The sequence below is a fragment of the Loxodonta africana genome, chromosome 8, assembly GCF_030014295.1.
Source record: "Loxodonta africana isolate mLoxAfr1 chromosome 8, mLoxAfr1.hap2, whole genome shotgun sequence".
NCBI lineage: Eukaryota > Metazoa > Chordata > Mammalia > Proboscidea > Elephantidae > Loxodonta > Loxodonta africana.
Genome location: NC_087349.1, coordinates 106069877 through 106090539, shown reverse-complemented (window position 1 = coordinate 106090539; position 20663 = coordinate 106069877). Strand labels below are relative to the sequence as shown.

Here is a 20663-nt window from a genome sequence, read left to right as displayed (position 1 = left end):
TTAGATTGAGTCTGGGAAGCCTGTGGAACGTCGCCACGGATGCGTGGATCTGGAGATGAGAAGGAAGACCTGACTGAGTAGGTCCATCTGGGACACTCTTAAACATCCAACTAATAATAAAAGCCCTGAGAAGAGATGAGCTCAACAGCAGAGTGTGTACGGTGAGAAGGACCCTGGGGAACGCAGGGTTTTAAGGAGCGCGGAGAGGAGAATGCTAGGAAAGTCATCTGAGAAGTGACCAGAGAGAGGTAGAAAACTGAGGTGTCACAGGGATACCTCAAGAAGGGAGTACTCAAGAGTACTAAATGCTTCAAGGAAAGAGTTTACACCAAATCAGGCAATAGTGAGGTCACTGGTAACCAACGCCTGAGACATTTTCTTGGAGAAGAGAACAAAAGTCAGACCACAGCGGGATGAGGCATGAAAGGCCAGTGAGAAGGTGGTTACAGACACTGAATGACATGTGTTCAAGGAAGAAGAGAAGGGGAAACAGATAGGCAGGGCCGCAGGTTCTAGGAGTGTTTTTTAAACGTTTATAGGTTGAGAGGAGAAAGCCAACAGTGAAGGAGAGGTTGAAATTCTAGGACAGAACAGATATCTAAGGATTCATGGAACTGTTACTGAATCAGCTTCTATAAGCCTAATATTAATACAAAGTTTCTATTGTTGCTTCAGAATGTAAACCACCATGAAAATTAGAGAGAACCACAGGGCCTTCAGATAAGAAGATCAGAGGTAAAAGGAAATAGGTAACAGAAGTGAGCTCCAGGGAGTGGAGGGCTGGCGAGGATAATGCAGTTAGAGAGAAGGCTTCTGACTGCTGACCGTTTTGTAGCTCTTCAATTTTGTGCTGTGTTTTTTAAAAATAAGTTTTGACAAATTTAGATCACTGGTGACCCTGACAAGACTAATTTCAGTATAATGACAGGAAAAGAAGCCAGACTGCAGCCATTTGAGAACAACTCCTGTTGTCAGTTGTGTCAAGTCAGCTCCAACTCATGGCAACTCATGTACAACAGAACGAAATGCTTCCCAGTCCTGCACCATCTTCATGATCATTGGTATGCCTGAGTCCACTGTTGCAGCCACTGTGTATTCGGAGTGCCCTCCAACCTAGGGGACTTATCTTCTAGCACTATAATGGACAATATTCTGTGGTGATCCATAAGTTTTCATTGGCTAATTTTCAGAAGTAGATCACCAGGCTGTTTTAGTCTGGAAGTGTCATTTCTGTCCACCATGGGTGATCCTGCTGGTATCTGAAATGCTGGTGGCATAGCTTCCAGCATCACAGAAACACTAGCCACCACAGCACAACAAACTGACAGATGGCTGGTGATGAGAATGGCTAGGAGGGAGAAAATGGGAGAAATTAAATGCAGCCATCTCTTTTAAGAAGCCTACCTCTGAAAGGGAGGAGAAAGATAATAGTAGCTTGACAAGACATAATGTAAAACGGAGTACTGTTTTGTTCTGAAGAAGGTAAAAACTAAAGTATTTTAAAATATTGATGAAAAACATACTAGAAATGAGATTAAAAATGCAACTGGTAAAAGACATAATTAATGAGGCAGAGCAAGGCCTAACAAGGCAGGAGAGATTGCACTCCAGAGTGCCTCCCCAACATCCACTCCCCCTGCCTGTTTCTATACCCAGCCCAGGTGCCTCAGGGGAAGCTGCTCCTGGGGTGGCCTGATTAGTCGAGACCAGTCAGCAAAATCCCTGCTCCTTTGCTACAGTGTAGCCCTGGAGGTGCAGTGGTTAAGAACTTGGCTACTAACCAAAAGGTCGGCAGTTTGAATCCACCAGCAGCTCCTTGGAAACCCTATGGGCAGTTCTACTCTGCCCTACAAGTCTGCTATGAGTCGGAATCAACTCGACTGCAATGGGTTTGTTTGTTTGTCTGCTTGTGTGCCACAGGAGTCAGTCCATGAACGGGCATGTGACCCAATTCTGGCCAATAAGATGAACTTAGGCATTTGGTGGGGCTTCAAGAAATGAAGTCCCCACTCTTACGTAAGAGCTGTTGGAAGCCTCTTTCTTCTGCTGAATTTGAGTGAGAAAGTGGGAGCCCGATGGCTGCTGGTATTTACCTGAAAACCACGAGGGGATCCACCCCTAGGATGCAGCCAATATGCCGATGGAGTGCAGAGAGACAATGCGATCCTGGGTCCTTGACGTGATCACCGAGCCCCTCAGTCAGCCTTGAAGCCCACCCTCCGCCTGGGCTTCCAGGATAAAAGCCACATTGAGTTGGAGTACCTGCTGCCCAGAGTACTCACAATGGCCAACATCTCTTCTGCTGTGACAGGAGGAGCCAGACAAGTGAGAGAAAGGAATTGAGGGAGACTAGGTCTGTGGCTTCTAATGTTCCTCCACAAAGTAAAAGGTGATCTAGATGTGGAGGGAGACGAGTGGAGTACAGAGCTTAGAGACAGTGACGATGACTTAAATCCCTGTTGAGGGTAAGAAGAAACTGGGCTGTCTGGGCCTCTGTGGGGGCCTGATGGATGGAGCTGAGAGCCCAGATGAGGGTTTGAGACCTGTACCAGCTGCAGCCAGCATGAAGCCGTGCCTCTCACCCAAGCCCACCGCCCCGTGGGGACAGCCTCTAGATTTGCCATGGTGGCTCAACAGGGAGAGTAGAAATGGAGCTGAGGCCATAAACAAAAAGATGGTTGACGAGCAGGACCCCAGGAGATAGGATAGACTTGGAAGGATGTGAAAACGGGGAGGGACTGATGGATCAGGAAAAAACAAAGGGACCAAGAGGCTTGACTTAGATCAAAGAAGAGCTGGAGTGGAAGTGAGAGATGCTAAGGAGACAACACAGAGACAGGTACTCGTACCAGAGCTAACTGTCTCCAGGATAACACAAGGCAAGGCTCCTGGCCCAGAACCTCCACCTCAGCCCACGAGTGTTGTTTCAGGATTAGCTGTAGTGGTAAGTTCTAATCTAACTGAAGCTGGAAGCCCACAGATAAGAGCTCAGAGGGGACTAATTCTTCCCATATCACCCAGGGCCATGCATCCAGCAGCAGGCTGGAGGGAAAATGTTTTCAGGTTTGGGCCGATGTTTCTGCGAGCTCTGTGGAAGAAAGGACACCTTGTGCAGGGAAAACAAGAGGCCCTGCAAGGAAAGTATTCCTTAAACAGATCCTCATAGAGAACTCACCTCCACGTTCATCTCGGCCTCTTCCTTCAGGGGCTGTGAAGACAAAAGCAGAGGTTCAGGACCTTGGGGACACCACCCCAACTCCAGGCAGATGCCCCCGTCTGCCATCTCACTTTCTCCCCTACAACTCCCTGTCCCGCCTGCGCCCCCATCTCCCCCAGGGCACCTGGGCCAATGCCTGGCTCTGGGGCTGGTAGTGGCTGACTTCCCTGGGACTTCAGCCGTTTCTTTAGAGAAGGTCATTTCCCACCACCCTGGTCCATCTACACCAAACAGTAGCTGTAAAAGTGATGCCTCTATGTACTCAGAAGAACCATGCACTTTCCAAAGTTGATCCATAGAGAGGATACAGCTTTGTATCTGACTTTCTTTTACAGGAACAAGCAAGGTAGTAAGAAATACACAAGAGGGCAGTGGTGGTTCCGTGGTAGAACTCTCGCCTTCCACGTAGGAGACCTCGGTTTGATTTCCAGCCAATGCACCTCACATAAAGCCACTACCTGCCTGTCGGGGAGGCCTGTGTGTTGCTCTGATGCTGAAAAGGTTTCAGCAGAGCTTCCAAACTCGGAAAGAAAGGTCTGGCGATCTACTGCCAAGAGTCAAGCAATGAAAACTCTGCGGATCACAATGTTCTGATACACAACCGACCATGGACACGGCCAGGACCAGGCAGTGTTCTGATTTGTCTGCATGGGGCCAACTCAATGGCAGTTAGCAACAGCCAGAAACATACACCTCCTTTTTTCCCTCCTAGCTGAGTTTCCAGAGGGCTTTCAATTTATTGTTAGAATATTTTACTGTGCTCTGGACCCTGGGCATGCAGAAGGAAGGGGGGAGAACAAGTCAGCAGGAGTCTGAGGGAGTGAAAGAAGATGGGGAGGTGCGAAGGGAGAAAATGAGGAGGCAGTAAGGCACAACTGGTTCCCAACTTAATGTACTCCTGGGATACTTGTTCGAAATTCCAATTTCTGGGTTCCACCCCCCGAGATTCTGATTCAGGAGGCCTGGAGAGGAGGCTAAGAATCTGCATATTCAACAGACCTCCAAGGGATTCTGTGCAGATGGTCAGAAACCCATACTTGGAAAAATACTGGAATCGAGAGTAGAGCAAAGAGGATCATGAGAATGAACCCTCCCATTCATTTCTCGGCACTGCTAGAGCTGCCAATGTATTTTATCTAAGTCCTGGCCAGGCAAGAGGTGGGCGAGAGGACAAGCAGACAGAACTGCAGTGCTTCGCCTGGGCGAAGTCCAGCAAATGACTGCTCTGAACTCATGAGGAAGAAGGAGGGAGCCCTGACTCTGAGAACCAAAGCTGTGGTAGCCTTGGTTTCTGGTCCCAGCCCTGCATGTCACCACCTTCTATTTCAAAATACAGGAAAAAAAGATGATAGCCACAAAAAACAGTAAAATATCCAGTTGCCATCGCATCAACTCATGGCAACACAACGTGTGTCAGAGTAGAACTGTGCTCCACATGGTTTCCAATGGCTGCTTTTTCAGAAGTAGACTGCTAAGCCTTTCTTCCCAGGTGCCTCCGGGTAGACTCAAATCACCAACCTTTCCGTTAGCAACCAAGCACTTAACTATTTGCACTGCACCACCAGGCCTCAGTAAAATAACAGCACCCATTTAAAAAAAAACAAAAAACAAAAAACTTTGACTCTTGGCACCTCAAGAACACCTGCAACGATCTTCTGAGCCGTGAAGAAAACATTTTCAGTAGTTTCCCACCTCCTCTCTGCTTCCTGCTTTAAGAATATGTCTCATGACCCAGTCTGGCCTACCAGATCGACAAAGAACAAAAGGTTTGACACAGGTGTTGGTGCAAGCATGAAGAGGAATATGCTTTCTGACACTACTAAAACCCTGAAAAAACCCTGTGCTGTCGAGTCGATTCCGACTGGGGGCTTATAAGTGGGGATCATCTCTAAAGCAGGCAATCCAGCAATATCTGTTAAAATTACAAATGCATACATCCTCTGACCTAGCAATTCCACTGCTTCCTGATTCTGTCCTCCTGCCCTTCCCCTCCTCCCCAGCAAAGACGAGTCCTCAGGCAATGTGTCCCCAAACCATATTCAGGTGAAATCATTAAACTGCCAAGTTTTTTGTCTTCTGAAAAAGTAAAAATTATTATTAAAAAAAAAAAAAAGGCTAACAGATTGCTTTCCCCTTCTAAAGAGAAATTACAGGAAAGTCTTCCTATAAGCAGTCTATAAAATATTACTTATGAACTTAATGCTCTCCCACAGACCTGGGGAAATGAAAGCAAAAGAAAACAAAAACAGATTTGTAGACATGTACATGCCTGAAAAAGAACCCCACCTAGAAATCCTACCACTGAGAGGTCTACCACGAGGATAAACCTGATCAGTGCCCCAAGTATTTCCTTACATGTGTTGGGCATTGTTGTTTATAAAGAGCATTCACATGGGTTAGCCTAGTTGAGGCTCACAGAGCTTTCAGGCCCACTAGATCCCTTTCATGCTTTTCTCCCTCAGTTTTCGATGCTGTAATGGGTCGCTCTAAGTCTGAATCGACTTGATGGCAAGGAGCTTGGTTTTTTTGTTTGTTTATAAGAGGTAGGCAACCCCAGACCAAGTGCCATCTGTCTCCACCTTTAAACACCTTCCAGCCCATCACACAACTAACTTTTCTCCCCACCATCTTGCCAAGACCAGTTAAAGTTTGGAGAGAATCTAGGAAGACTTTTATTCTAAATTTTAATATATTCTAAAAGGTCTTAGACTTAATCATATAACAAGATTTAGTCGTATTTTTTTTTTTTTTAGAGAGTTTTGTTATTAAACGATCAAAGACTAAAAGGCACAATGGTTAAGAGCTACAGCTGCTAACCAAAAGGACCGCAGTTTCAATCTACCAGCCACTCCTTAGAACCCTATGGGGCAGTTTTACTCTGTTCCACAGGGTCGCTATGACTCAGGACTGACTGGACAGCAACAGGCTTGGTTTGGTTTTCAGTATAATGGTTACGAAAGTGTTCCCAGAACAATTTTTCTTTCAGATTTTTAACTTTCTTTTTACCTTTTTTTTTTGCATTTCTAGTTTTTAAATCAGTCTAAATTATATATTTGTGGACGTGGAATGCGGGATATGATTACGGATGTTAGACTGACCTTGGCTGAAAGCAAATACCAGAAAGATGTTTACCTGTGTTTTACTGACTATGCAAAGGCATTCCACTGTGTGAATCATAACAAATTATGGACAACACTGCAAAGAATGGAAATTCCACAACACTTAATTGTGCTCATGTGGAACCTGTATACAGGCCAAGAGGCAGTCATTCGAACAGAATGAGGGGTACTGTGGGGTTTAAAATCAGGAAAGGGTGCATCAGGGTTGTATCCTTTCACCATATTTATTCAATCTGTGTACACAGCAAATAATCCCCAAAACCAGACAATATGAAGAAGAATGGGGCATCAGGATTGGAGGAAGACTCATTAACAACCTGCAATATGCAGATGACACAACTGTCCCTGCTGAAAGTGACGAAGACTTGAAATACCAACGAAGATCAAAGGCTACAGCCTTCAGCGTGGATCACATTTCAACGTAAAGAAAACGAAAAGTCCTCACAACTGAACCAGTAAGCAACATCATGACAAACAGAGAAAATATCAAAGTTGTCAAGGATTTTGTTTTACTTGGATCCAAATCAGAAAAGGTGTGCATCAGCGTTGTATGCTTTCAGCATACTCATCCGATTTCTATGCTCAGCAAATAATCCGAGAAGCTGGACTGTATGAAGAACACAGCATCAGGACTGGAGGAAGACTCATTAATAGCCTGCGATATGCAGATGACACAACCTTGCTTACTGAAAGTGAAGAGGACTTGAAACACTTACCGATGAGAATCAAAGACTACAACCTCAATATACAGCCTCACAACCAGACCAATAGGAAACATCGTGGTAAACAGAGAAAAGACTGAAGTTGTCAAGGATTTCATTTTACTTGGATCCACAATCAACAACCGTGGAAGAAGCAGTCAAGAAATCAAAAGATGTACTGCATTGGGAAATCTGTTGTAAAAGACTTCTTTAAAGTGTTAAAGAGCGAAGATGCCACTTTGAAGACTAAGGTGTGCCTGACCCAAGCCATGGTGTTTTCATGTGCATGCAAAAGCTGGGGAATGAATAAGGAAGACCAAAGAAGAATTGATCCACTGAATTATGGTGTTAGCAAAGAATACGGAATATACCATGGACTGCCAGAAGAATGAACAAATCTGTTTTGGAAAAAGTACAGCCAGAAGGCTCCTTAGAAGTGAGGATGGTGAGACTTCATCTCATGAACTTTGGACATGTTATCATGAAGGACTAATGCCTGGAGAAAGACATCATGCTTGGTAGAAAGTCAGTGAAAAAGGGCAAGACCCTCAACAAGATGGACTGACACAGTGGCTGCAACAACGGGCTCAAACATAGCAAGGACTGTGAGGAAGACGCAGGATCAGGCATTCATTCTGTTGTATGCAGGGTCGCTATGTGTTGGAACCAACTTGATGGCACCTAACAACAAACTGTATTTTGGTATATAGCATGAGACGAGATCTAACTTTAGTCTTCTCAAATAGTTAATAAGTTGTTTCCACATCATTTACTGAATATTTCATCCCCCCAGGGGTCCATAAAAAATAAAAACCAAATCTGTTGCTGCCAAGCCCATTCCAACTCATAGCGACCCTACGGGACAGAGTAGAACTGCCCCATAGAGTTTCCAAGGCTGAAATCTTTACAGAAGCAGACTGCCACATCTTTACCCTGCCGAGCGGCTGGTGGGTTTAAAACCGCCAACCTTTTGTTTAGCAGTTGAGCATTTAACCATTGCACCACCAGTGAGTGAGTCCATACTTAAATTAAATTCTTCTGAATATACTGGAAACCCTGATGGCGTAGTGGCTAAGTGCTACAGCTGCCAACCAAAGGATCGGCAGTTCGAATCTGCCAGGAGCTCTTACCGGTTTTTTGGTTTTGGTCTGAATATATTTATTCCTTTTCTCATTTTCTCGTCTGTGTTATCAATCTCTATCCCCATGCCTATAACACATTGTTTATATTGCAGCTTTACAGTAAAATCATAGAAGCCTTTATTAATAAAAAATATCAAAATGTGACGCTATCGTTTCTTGACATATCCTCCATCTAGCTCTACATGCTTTTGAAAGTGGGATTTTTATCTCTCTAACCCTTCCCCAAAGAATCCTGCACTCTTCGATTTATACCACATCAAAATGGCAGTTTTGGCATCCTTTAGGGACTCAAATTGTGTTCCTTTTAAATGTCCTTTGAGTTTTGGGAATAAAAAGAAGTCTGAAGTGGCAACATCAGGGCTGTAGGGTGGATGGGGTAAGATTTCCCAACAAAATTCTCTAGCACAGCCCTTCCTACCCTCGAAGAATGAGCAGGTGCGTTGTCATGATAGAAAAAAAATTCCTTGGCACAACCTTCCTGGTCTTTTTCTCACCAATGCGGTTTTCAATTTTCAGAAAACTTCTTCACAATAGCCCCTGTGATCATTCTGTGCTCTTCGAAAAAAAACTATCAAGAGTACCCCTTTGGAATCTCAAAAAACACAGGTGCCGTAACCTTCTGAGCGGTCTTCCCTCTCTTGGCTTGTCTTTGCAGTCTTCCCGACCTTCCTTAAAATGCTTGATCCATCTAAAAACTGTTTTATGAGGGGCAATATCTGAGGCTGGGTTCTCTAGAGAAGCAAGACTAGTAAAGCATATAAATATATTCAGAAAGAGGTTTATATCAAGTAAACAGCTCACACAACTGTAGAGGCTGGTATGTCCCCAGTCCATGGATCAGAATAGAGGCTCCTTGGATTCATGTACCTGCAGGGGCTGGCAAACCCAAGATCAGAAGGTCGGAGAGCAGGGCTCTTGCTCACAGGCTGTGAAGATCAACGAATCCCTAGACAGGCAGGCAAGCTGAGAGCTCAAGTCCCAAGAACGGGAGGTCAGACGAACAGATGGTAGCCACAGGATCCAGAGCGAGCAAAAAACTAGAACACCTGCTTAGATTCAGATGCAGGTCATGCCCTCAAGGTAACTCCCTTTCAACTGACTGGCTGGCTACTCACAACAGATCCTATCATGGGAGTGATCACATATAAACACTGAGAATCATGGCCCAGCCAAGTCAACCCACAATCTTAACCATCACAGGCAGCATTCCCATAAACTTGGTGTAAAGCTTCAACGATTTGGGAAGGTATCCTTCAAATTTGTTAAAAATGTGCTATCAGCCCTGACCTCAAAATTGTTATTTTCCATGGCACAGAAAGTGTCCCTTTTTTTGAAGGCACCCTAAGGAGATTAAGACAAGTGTATTAATGGGAGAACTTGTCTGCAGCCATCCACTGCTCACAGAGACATGTTTAAACACGTTTTGTTTGGAATAAACCCATGCATGTACTAACTGAAATCCTAGTACCAATACTTTTTGACTTACCCTCGTATGTTTCTCCTATGAGTCAGAATCGACTTGAAGGCACTGGGTCTGGGTTAGTTCAAATTCTCTCATTAATCTTTTTTCAGGATTCTCTTATCTATTATTGCTTGCTTAGGCCTGCAGACTAGTTTTTGCAATATCGTTGTTAAGTTAAAAAAAATTCTACTGGGACTTTGCAAGTGCATCAAATTTATAAACTAAATTAGGGTGAATTCATAAGCCTTCCCGTTCAGAAATATGCTGTGCCTCTACAGGACCAAACACTTTTTTAAAAAATAAATAAATCTTGACTCAGTTCCTGAGTTATTGCGTAATGACAAACGACACTGGTGGTTCACTAGAAAGTTAAAAGAAAAAAACGGCAATATCTTTGCATAAATAATCTGCTGGAAGCGATTTAAAGCAGGTTTCTCCTTCTGCCACACCTACTGCCCCAGGTCTGCTACACACTATTGGATTTGAGCCTTTATTTGCTTTGACCCCAAAACACAATGTGCTCAGGCACACAAAGACTAGCTGTCCCTCTGGGCATTAACAAGCCTGCCTGTGGCTCAAGAGACCAGAATTCTAGAGCTGGCGCGGACATCCACCGTGTAATCCAGGCCAGGGCACAAGGTCTCGTGTCTTGGTTTCTGCACCTTTAAATAGAAGAAAGGGGTGGATAAACTTACAGGATCCCCAAGCTCTTTCAGTTCTGACATGCTGTGATTCTAACCCACTTTACTTTTTTGTTCCCTTTTGGTTTAACTTTCTTGCTATTTGGCTTGGTTAACTGAATGTTCTTAGCTTCTCCTCTGGTTCTCTTGGGAACAGGCGGCACAAGTGACCTAGGGCAAGGTTCACGTTTTCCAAGCCAGTGCAGCTGATGCTACGTAGGCCCCAGGCACAAAACTGCTGAACAGGTCAAGCTTCTCATTGGCAATCTCCAGGAACAAAAGCCACTCTCTTCCCCTGTCTTCCTAATACCTCCCAACTGCCCCATGTGACGACAGGTCCTTTCTCTTCTTCCTCATCGCCATATCAAAACCTGCTACCTTTTACTGAAAGTGATCTTGGTATATGGGAGAAAAATAAGATAATGTGGGTCAAGTTAAACTACAGTATAAACAACTAGTATATCTAAACCTGGAAGAGTATATCCACGTTTTAAAAAAGCGCTAATTAACTCAAATAATTGTAGGACAATGGGCAACTCAATTTCAAAACCGGGCTGGGAGCGGGACACTGGTTTCCCGTGCCTGTTCTTAGGTGCTGATCCTCAAAAGGTTTGGGCATAACCTTGGTCGTCCCTATTTATTTCTGAAATCTCATTCTTTCTGGCCAAGGGCTACAGGAAACCATGCAATGCTGGAACAGGTGAATATAGTACGGCTTAAAGTGGATTTTTTTTTTTTTTTTTAAAGTGGGAAGCTAAAGCAATCCAAGCAAAATATCTGTGGGTCTAACTGTTGTTTTTAACATTTAAAAGCCCAATAATTGTGCGTTTAAAGCTCCACAGGAAGATTTCTTTCTTTCCGTAACAGATCAGTCAAGATTTTTTACAAGCAAGACTTCACAATGTGTTACTTGTGTCCTCGCTATTAATTACGTAAATCATTTTGTTCTCTACTCTGAGTGAATTGTATTCTTTCACTGTTTTGTTTTCCTGTGTGACTTTTTAAAGAGGCTGCAAATTGCCAAATATCAGGTGAGAACCTGGACCACGAATGCCCTTTGAAACTCAGAGGTTTCATACTATAGGTTCTGTGACAGAAAAAGGGAAACAGTTAAGCTACAAATCATTTCGTACAGGTGTAAGGTATATATAAAATGCCCAACTATTTACTCAAGCACCAATAAATATTTGTTTTAGAACACCAAAAAGCACAAGTGAGTTGGAAGATGAAGGACTAAGAAAACTTAAAGAAACCCAGCATTAACTAAAAAACAGGGAGTTGACATTACTGCAACAAAACCAGGGCTAGAGGTCAAACGCAGCAGTGGTCTACATTTTGTATGTGCTTATATTAAAAAAAAGATTTTTTTTTAATGGATCTCTTTTTATCCCACAGAATCCCTTAAGAAGTAGTACCCCCAAACCCTCATTCTGCAGAGGCACAAAGATGTCAGATTACTTGCTGACAGTGGTTCTCCATCCTCCTCTCTGGAGCCCCCAAGTCATGCTCCTCCCTTTCTGCCCATCCCTTCACCCTGCAGCTCCCACGTGGGTTTGGCCAATGGAGGAGGGGTGGGAGGAAGAGAGATGCTGGGGTATTTATTCCTGAAGTGCCTGGCAGTGGCTGCATTCTGGTATGGCCACAGCAGCCCTGGAGGGCAGCCCCTCTTCCAGAGCACCAGCTCTTGCCAAGCTCTGGTAACACAGCTCTCTCTTCTGGCCCTTCAGACTGAGGCGCAGTGAGGGCTTCTCACTGTTTCTCCTCCCTAAATGTCTCACCACCACCTGCTGGTTCTCCAATCCTGCCCACTCTTCTGTACCAGTAACCAGTTGTCATCGAGTTGACTAATGGCAACCCCATGTGTGTCACAGTAGAACTGTGCTCCACCAAGTTTTCAATGGCTGATTTTTTGGAAGTAAATCACCAAGCCTTTCATCCAAGGTACCTGTGGGTAGACTTGCACGTCCAACTTTTTGGTTAGCAGCCCAGTGTGTTACCATTTGCATCACCCAAGGATTCCACAAGCCCAAACCAAATCCATTGTTATCAACTCGATTCTAGCTCACAGCAACCTTATAGGACAGAGTGCAACTGCCCTACAGGGTTTCCAAGAAGTAACTGGTGGATTTGAACTACTGACCTTTTGGTTAGCAGCCACCAGGGCTCCCGCACTCTTCTATACTCCCTTTAAAAAATTCCTTTCATTTTTGTGCTTTTTCCTATCAGGATCCTGAGATGCACTCGCCCACCAAAATCTCAGGCTAAATTAGTGGTACAGCCAGGTCTAAACAATAGCTTATGTGATGCCTCTCTTTCCATCTGTCTCCCTCATGCAAATCTGAAACTCTTTAGAGCATGTCAGCAATAACTGAGTGATTTTATTAATCCAGTGGTTCTCTTTCTGATGTCACAACTGGGGCGGGGGGGGAAGAGTATGCTACTATCATCCAGTGAGTAGAGACCAGGGATGCTGCTAAATGTACTATAATGTACAGCATAGCCCCCACAACAAAGTACAGGCCCAAATGTCGACAGAGTAAACTACAGCTGTGACCCTCCTCCTCTTACTGTCATGCTGAAAGGTTCTCTCAGATACCTACAATCATTGTTCCAAAGCCAGGCCACTGGCAGAGTATGGGGAAGGGTTAGGGAGAAGGTGACCTTCTCAGATGGTAGCAGGTACTGGCCTGAGAGGCTGGATGGAAAGGCTAATAGCAACCCCAGTTCCCAGAGTGGATTTCCCTCCCAATGGGGGGGAGCCAGGTACTTTGGAAAATACAATGACTACCCGGGAATATAGTCTGGAAATTCATGCATCAAAATATTAACAGTAATTATGTCTCTGAGTGGTAAAACTTTTAATGATTTAGTTTCTTTCTGCTTATCTATATACTTAAAATTTTGTTTTCTATAAAGTCTGGTTAACACATATAAATATTCAAAACTCTAAAAAATTATAAATTATGCCATATTACTGGCTCCATTTCTTCCAGCTTCAAATGTCCAAGTCCTCAGCTGAATAGGTTTTCACACCACAATATATCAGGGTGTCCTAATAATAAAGCACAGAAATTTGTCTTCATATAATTGAATATCAAGAAAGGCTCTGCCTCCTTCAAGGCCATTAATATTTGGGAATGAATGAATGAAGTCACTCAGTATGTTTTACTTTTAAATTACAAGAACTATGTAACTGAGCAAGTTTTAGTTTCTGAAGACATTGAGGCTTGACCACAAAAACAATACAGACCTGCATGGTCTTATAAGGTAGCCACTAAACACACGTGGCTATTTAAATTGAAATTAATTAAAATAAAATAAAAGCCCAGATCCTTAGTTGCAGCAGCCACATTTCAAGTGTCCAACAGCCACATGTGGCTAGTGAGTACTCTTATGGACAGCACAAATAAAGAATGGTTTCATCTCTACTGGACAGTGCTTTTATTCCTCTTTCCCCTGGACTTATTTCCTATTCTTACATTTTCTCTACTCCCGATCTCTGGTTATATTTATTTTATACATATTTGTTACTATTTTTTGTGATTTTGTTGTAAACGACCTTAATTCCTTTGTGGAACAATGCAAGGTATCAGTACTTTTGAAATCTCTGTATAGATATAATCTTGTTGCTGGGAGCTCAGCATTCAGGTTTTTAACTGTACGGCAGAGCCAGCATCGAATGTGGTCCTTTGTTCGTAACTCAAAGAAACACGTTAAGCAACGCATCCCCCCTGCCACAGAGATATCATCTTCAGACATTTTTTTGCACGAATGAACAGCATCCAACAGCCTATTAACAGAGTCATACACCATTACCAAGCAGCATTTATTCCAGGAATGCAGATAAGGTTCAGCATAAGAAATTCAATAAACGTAACACACAACAGAACAAAGTAAAAGAACCGCATGATCATCTCTGTGGATGCAGAAAAAGCATTTGATAAAACCCAACACCTTTCTTGATGAAAACCCTAAGCAAGATTGGAACAGAAGGGAAATGGCTCAATATGATTCAGGGCATAGATGATAAGCCAATAGCCAACATTATACTTCATGGAGAAAAACTGAGAGCTTTCCCCTTGAAATCAGGTACAAGACAAGGGTGCCCACTCTTACTACTTCTACTTAATATTATATTAGAAATCCTAGCCAGAGCAGTAAGACAAGAAATAAAATGTATCCAGATTGGAAAAGAAGAAATGAAATTTTATCTCTATTCATTTTTTTTTTTTTTAAGGATGGTATGATCCTATATGAAGAAAACCCCCAAGAGTCCACAGGAAAACTTCTAGAGCTAATAGGGGAATTTAACAAAGTTGCAGGGAACAATGTCAACAAACAATAATTAGTTGGGTTTCGATACACCAGCAATGAGAAATCTGAAAGGGAAATGAGGGAAACGATTCCATTTTCAATAGCATCTAAGAGAATAAAATATCTAGGAATAAATCTAAGCAGGGATGTGAAAGACTTGTACAATGAAAACTATAAAACACTGCTGAAAGAGACTAAAGAAGACAAATAAAATGGAAAGATGTTCCATGTTCATGGATTAGAAGACATGAAATTGTTAAGATGTCAATATTACCCAAAGCGATCTATAGAGTCAATGCAATCCCAATCAAAATTTCCAACAGCCTTCTTGACAGAAATGGGAAAACTAATTCTCAACTTTATAGGAAATGGCAAGAGCCCTCAAACAGTTAAAGCTATGTTGAAAGAGAAGAACAAAGGAAGAGGACTCACACTTCCTGACTTTAAAACATATTATTCCTGACTTTAAAATATACTATAGAGCTACAGTAATCAAAACAGCCTGGTACTAGTGTAACAACAGACACACAGACCAGTAGAATAGAATTTAAAGTTCAGAAATAAAAACACACAACTATGATAAACTGATTTTCGATAGGATGTTAAGTCTGTTTAATGGGAAAGAGAGTCTCTTTAATAAGTGGTGTTGGGAAAATAGGATTTCCACAGACAGAAAAATGAAACAGGATCCACTCCTCACACCACACACAAGAACAAATTCAAAATGGACTGAAGACCTAAATGTGCAAACTAAAACCATAAAATTCTTAGAAGAAAATACATGGGCACTGCTGTGACACCTAGCTTTTAACAATGAATTATCTATAATAACAAAAGCACAAACAGTAAAAGATAAATAAATAAATGGAACCTAACAAAAATTTAAAACTTTTGTTAATCAAAAGACTTTACCAAAAAAGTAAAAAGACAAGCTACTAATTGAGAGAATATCTTTGGAAACCACATAGCCAATAAGAATCTAATAACCAAAACATACATAAAACCTGAACAACTTAACAACAAAAAAACAAATAACCCAACCCATAAAAAGGGCAAAGGACTTAAAGACATTTTACTAAAGAAAACACTAAAATGGACACTAAGCACATGAAAAGATGCTCAGTGTCAATTAGCCATCAGAGAGATGCAAATCAAAATCACAATATCATTTCACTTCCACTAAGACGCCCTGGTGGAGCAAGTAGTTAAGCGTTTGGCTGCTAACCAAAAGGCTGGCACTTTGAATCCACCAGCCACTCCTTGGAAACGCTATGGGGCAGTTCTACTCTGTCCTATAGGGTCGTTATGAGTTGGAATTGACTTGATGGCAATGGGTTTGGTTTGTTTTTTGTGTTTAGGATGAATAAGACTAAAAAAAAAAAAAACAGAAAATAACAAATGTTAGTGATGATGTGGGGAAATTGGAACCCTTATCCATTCCTGGTGGGAAGGCAAAATGGTACAGCCACTGTGGAAAACAGTGTGGTGGTTCCTTAAACAACTAAAATAGAAATACCGTATGACCCAGCAATTCCACTCCTACGTATATACCCAAAAGACTTGAATGCAGAGAATTGAAAAGAGACTTGTACACCAACGTTCGTTGCAGCACTATTCACAACAGCCAAAAGGTAGAAACAACCTAACGACTGTCAACAGATAAATGAACAAACAAAATGTGACACATATATTCAACGTAATATTACTCAGCCAGTAGAAGAAACAAAGTCTCGATACATGCTACGTTAAGGACTGAGGTTGAAAATACTATGATGAATGAAATAAGTCAATCACAAAAGGGCATACTGTACAACTTTACTTACATAAAAAGACAAAACCCAACCCACTACTGTCAAGTCGATTCGACTCTTGGTGACCCTATAGGACAGAGCAGAATTGCTCCAGAGAGTTTCCAAGGAGCGCCTGGTGGATCTGAACTGCTGACCTTTTGGTCAGCAGCCGTAGCACTTAATCACTACGCCACCAGAGTTTCCATAAAAAGATAAGAAAAGACAAATACACAGAATCAAAAGTTTATTAGCAGTTATCAGGGGCGAGAGGGAGGGGGAAGGCGGGATTATTGCTTACGGAGTACTGAATTTTGGTTTACAGTGCCGGAAAAAAATCACATTAAGGGTAGGGCTGCACAGTCAATGTAGCCCTGGTGGCACAGTGGTTAAGAGCTCGGCTGCTCCAAAAGATGAGCAGTTCGAGTCCACCAGCCACTCCTTGGAAACCCTATCAGGCAGTTGTAGTTTGTCCTATAAGGTCGCTACAAGTCAGAATCAACTTGACGACAATAGGTTTTTCTTTCTTTTTTTGCACAGTTGATTATTGTAAGTGTTGTCAATAAGTTGTACACTTGTAAAACAAACTGACAAAAGCTGTGTCATACATATTTCGCCACATTACAAAAAAAAAAAGAATAGGTACTAAGGCTGCTTATGCACCACCAAATACCTCATGGGACTTGGTTCCTTGTTTGGAGGTTCTGGGTCATGATTTCATGGGATCTGCCAGTTAATTGGTCTAGTAACATGTTTAACGCTTCTGTTCTACTTCCCAGTTCACTGCATAGTGTCTGGGGTCTTAAAAGCTTAGAAGTAGCAACCAAGGCATGACAATTGATCTCCATTCACCTGGAGCAACAGAGGAAGAAGCAGTGTCAGGAAGAGGAGGAGGGAATGGAATGTATGGCTAATTGCCTTCATGAACAGCTGCCTTCTTTGATATTAGACCAGAAGACCTAGATGGTGCCCGGCTACCACTACTGAACATTTTGATCCAAGATTCTATAGAAGAACGCTCATCAAAAGGGGAGGAATGCAGAACTAGATGTCAAATTCTCATGAACTCTAGACTTTCTGGAGCCATAGAGGCTGGGTGAATCCCTGAAACTACTGCCCTGAGATAACCTTTACACCTTATACCAAAAATATCTCCTGAACTCTTCTGAAAACCAAACAATAGTTTAACTAGTAAAAATGTCTGCCATGAGCATTATGCTCTTTTAAGAACTATCCACATGGGATCAAATTGACAATAGCAACTCGAAAGATTAGATAAGAACCTTAGGGAAAAGGGAGTTTATGTTAATGGAGAATGAATAACTCAGAAAAGGGAGGTGAGAATAGTTGCACAATTCAAAGAATGTAATCAATGTCACTGAATTGTATGTGTAGAAACTGTTGAACTGATGAATGTTTTGCTGTGTATATTCTCAACAAGTAAAATTTAAAAGAAAGACCACACAGCTAATAATTAGCAGAACCAAAAGAAAAAGAAAAACTATATACTGTACATTAATGAAAAGCTTCCAAGCTGGTATCACTGTTATCTGATTAAAACTTAATTTGAAGGGACAATAAGATTAATAATAAAGTTTCTCTTACCTTTTAAATTCCATGGTACATGGCTAAATATCAGCTTGTTTCAAAAGTCTTAAATATACCTGTGCAAGAGTCCCAAAATTCTAGGTGCTGGGCATAGGAAAGGCTTCTGCCCAAGGGGTAGGCTGAGCCCCATTTTGTTATTTACTGCTCAGTGTAGACTGCTCTCAAAAATTATATCGGTTTTGTACCAGGAATTACTTGCTCAAACTAAATGTTAACCAATCAAATGTGAAGAACAATCTATTTAAGAACATTTATGGTTTTTCCAGTAACTGCTTAATATATTCATGATTTTTCATGCAACTGCTTCACATACAGCCAATCAGAAGATTCCACTGTTAGTCCCTTGTATGCATATATCTAAACCACTCACTGGCCTTCCCGTCGGAGTTTTTGGTTTCACTTTGTGAAACGGGATGTGTCCCTGGTTCGAACTGTGCTTTTCCTTCAATAAATCTCTTTACTTTTATTTTGACAGAGTGAGAGTTGTTATTCTTTGACATACCATCTGTCACTACTGATGCATACGATCATGTAATCCAAGTCCCTGAAATACTAGGGAGGGTGAGGGAATGGACACATGCATGCACACTATTTCCTAGGGACAGAACAGATATGCTCCAATGTCTTAAAAGTACCATAGTGTCATAGACTGAATTCTGTACCCCCACAAAATGTGTGTATTCATTTGGCTGGGCCATGATTCCTGGTATTATGTGATTTTCCTACGCGTTGTAAATCCTACCTCTATGATGTTAATGAGGGAGGACTGGCAGCAGTTGTGTTAGTGAGGCAGGACTCAACCGACAAGATCAGATTGTGTCTTGAGGCAATTTCTTGAGATATAAAAGAAAGAAGTGAGCAGAGAGACAGGGGGACCTCATACCACCAAGAAAGCAGCACCAGAAGCAGAGAACATCCTTGGACCCAGGGTCCCTGTGCCTGAGAAGTTCCTCAACCAGGGAACATTGAGGACAAGGACCTTCCTCCAGAGCTGACAGCAGAAAAGCCTTCCCCTGAAGCTGACACCCTGAATTCGGACTTTTAGCCTACTTTACTTTGAGGAAATAAACTTCGCTTTGTTAAAGCCATCCAACTGCGGTATTTCTGTTACAGCGGCACTAGATAACCAAGACACAGAGTGAGCAGGAGGTGTTCTGGCTAGACCACAGAAGCTTTCTCCCTGATGCCACACATTCAGGAGTTCCCAGAGAAACCAGAAGGGCCAGTGCGGCTACTATGCAGAGTGAGGCATGTTCCCCTCGGTGTCCATCAAAGTGAAAAAATATCTCTGTGAAATTATAGAATCAGGCTTCTTGCCTTAGGCCAGGCTTAGATACTATCTATTTAGGCAATATCTTAAGAAAGTTGTTAACAGCACAAGTGTCCTTACCTGTGAGGTGGAGGAAGAGAGCTAAGACAAAACCTTTGAACTGTCTTCTGTTTTCTTCTGAAAAAAAGTGTTGGTTCCAAAATCAGTGGGTGTACATTTAAAAAGAGAGGAAAAAAAGAAGAAATTAAAATCCTGAGGCCCAAACAATCTTCTCCATTTCCAGGCAAAACAAAGGTAAACAGACATATTCAGGGACATGTGCATGCCCACCCTTCAGATGACTGATTATCTCATTATACACAGATACTAATTAACCTTTAATGTCCTGCTGCTTTACAGTTCGGTGAGTAGCTGACCGTAAGAAAAATGTCTGTCAACAGAAATAGAAATGTTTGCAACAAGTTAGCAAAAATTAAAAAAAAAAAAATTGTACCATGTCTTGGTCAAGAACGGTACAACATGTACTTTCATATAATTCTAGAAGCGGGTACCACAAAGGCCCTTTTCTCACATCATTGGCCCAGCCTTCAGACATTCCACAGTGACCCTGCTAAATGACCTCTTCTGCATCAAGCTGGGACTTTCCTAGAACTAGAGAAGCAAACACTCCCAGCTCCAGAATGGTGGGACTCCCCACGAGTTCAAAGTTCTGGGGCAGTGCTGCCTCTAACTTCGTAGATTGTGCAATTTGAGTATTTTACCACTTTACCCTTCTTTTATAGAAATGATTGGGAGAGATAAGAAGTGTAGATCTCAAAAACTAAATACAATTAGAACAAAGATGGATATTAACAGATGTGCCCCAAAGTGGCAAATCTGCCTTTAATCAGATCCTAATTGGATAATTGGATGGCATGGAATAGAAAGGAAAAAAAAAAAAAAAAAGAACATACATGAAATAATGGGAAAATATTGAAGATTATTCCTAGAAGTTGAAGTATAATTGGAGCATGTGTCATATTTTTTAGCTTTCTGGCTATAGAACCTCCCTTAATAACTTTTACATGTACTGTTTAACTTCAGTTCTTGTTTTTCTGGAACGTATCACCTAAGGAAAACTGTTTTTGTTGTGTGCCCTTGAGTCAATTCCAACTCACAGCCACCCTACACAACAAAGCAGAACCACCCCACAGGGTTTCCAAGGCTGTAAATCTTTACCGAAGTAGACTGCCACATCTTTCTCCTCCAGAGTGGCTCGTGGGTTGGAACCACTGATCTTCGGTTAGCAGTGGAGATCTTTAAGCACTGTACTACCAGGGCTCTTTGCAAGAAGAGTAGGGGTCTCCATATTCATCAACACGAC

At 42.2% G+C, this 20663-nt stretch overlaps 1 protein-coding gene across 6 annotated transcripts in view; it reads right to left on the bottom strand.

The window, feature by feature from the left end:
• Positions 1 to 20663, bottom strand: part of BLVRA (biliverdin reductase A) — a 64974-nt gene that overhangs the window by 43061 nt on the left and 1250 nt on the right. For 4 of the 6 annotated variants that reach the window (XR_010322782.1, XR_010322783.1, XR_010322784.1 and 1 more), the window contains exons 1-2: positions 13297 to 13320; positions 3176 to 3208 (exon numbers count right to left, since the gene is read on the bottom strand). Coding sequence is in view for 3 of the 6 variants with exons in the window: in XM_064290204.1 (XP_064146274.1) it covers positions 3176 to 3208; positions 13297 to 13305 (42 nt within the window). In the remaining 3 variants the exon portion in view is untranslated. Of the gene's footprint in view, positions 1 to 3175; positions 3209 to 13296; positions 13321 to 19420; positions 19478 to 20663 lie in introns of those variants that run through there. The other 2 variants (XM_010587152.3, XM_010587153.3) reach the window with 2 other exon arrangements.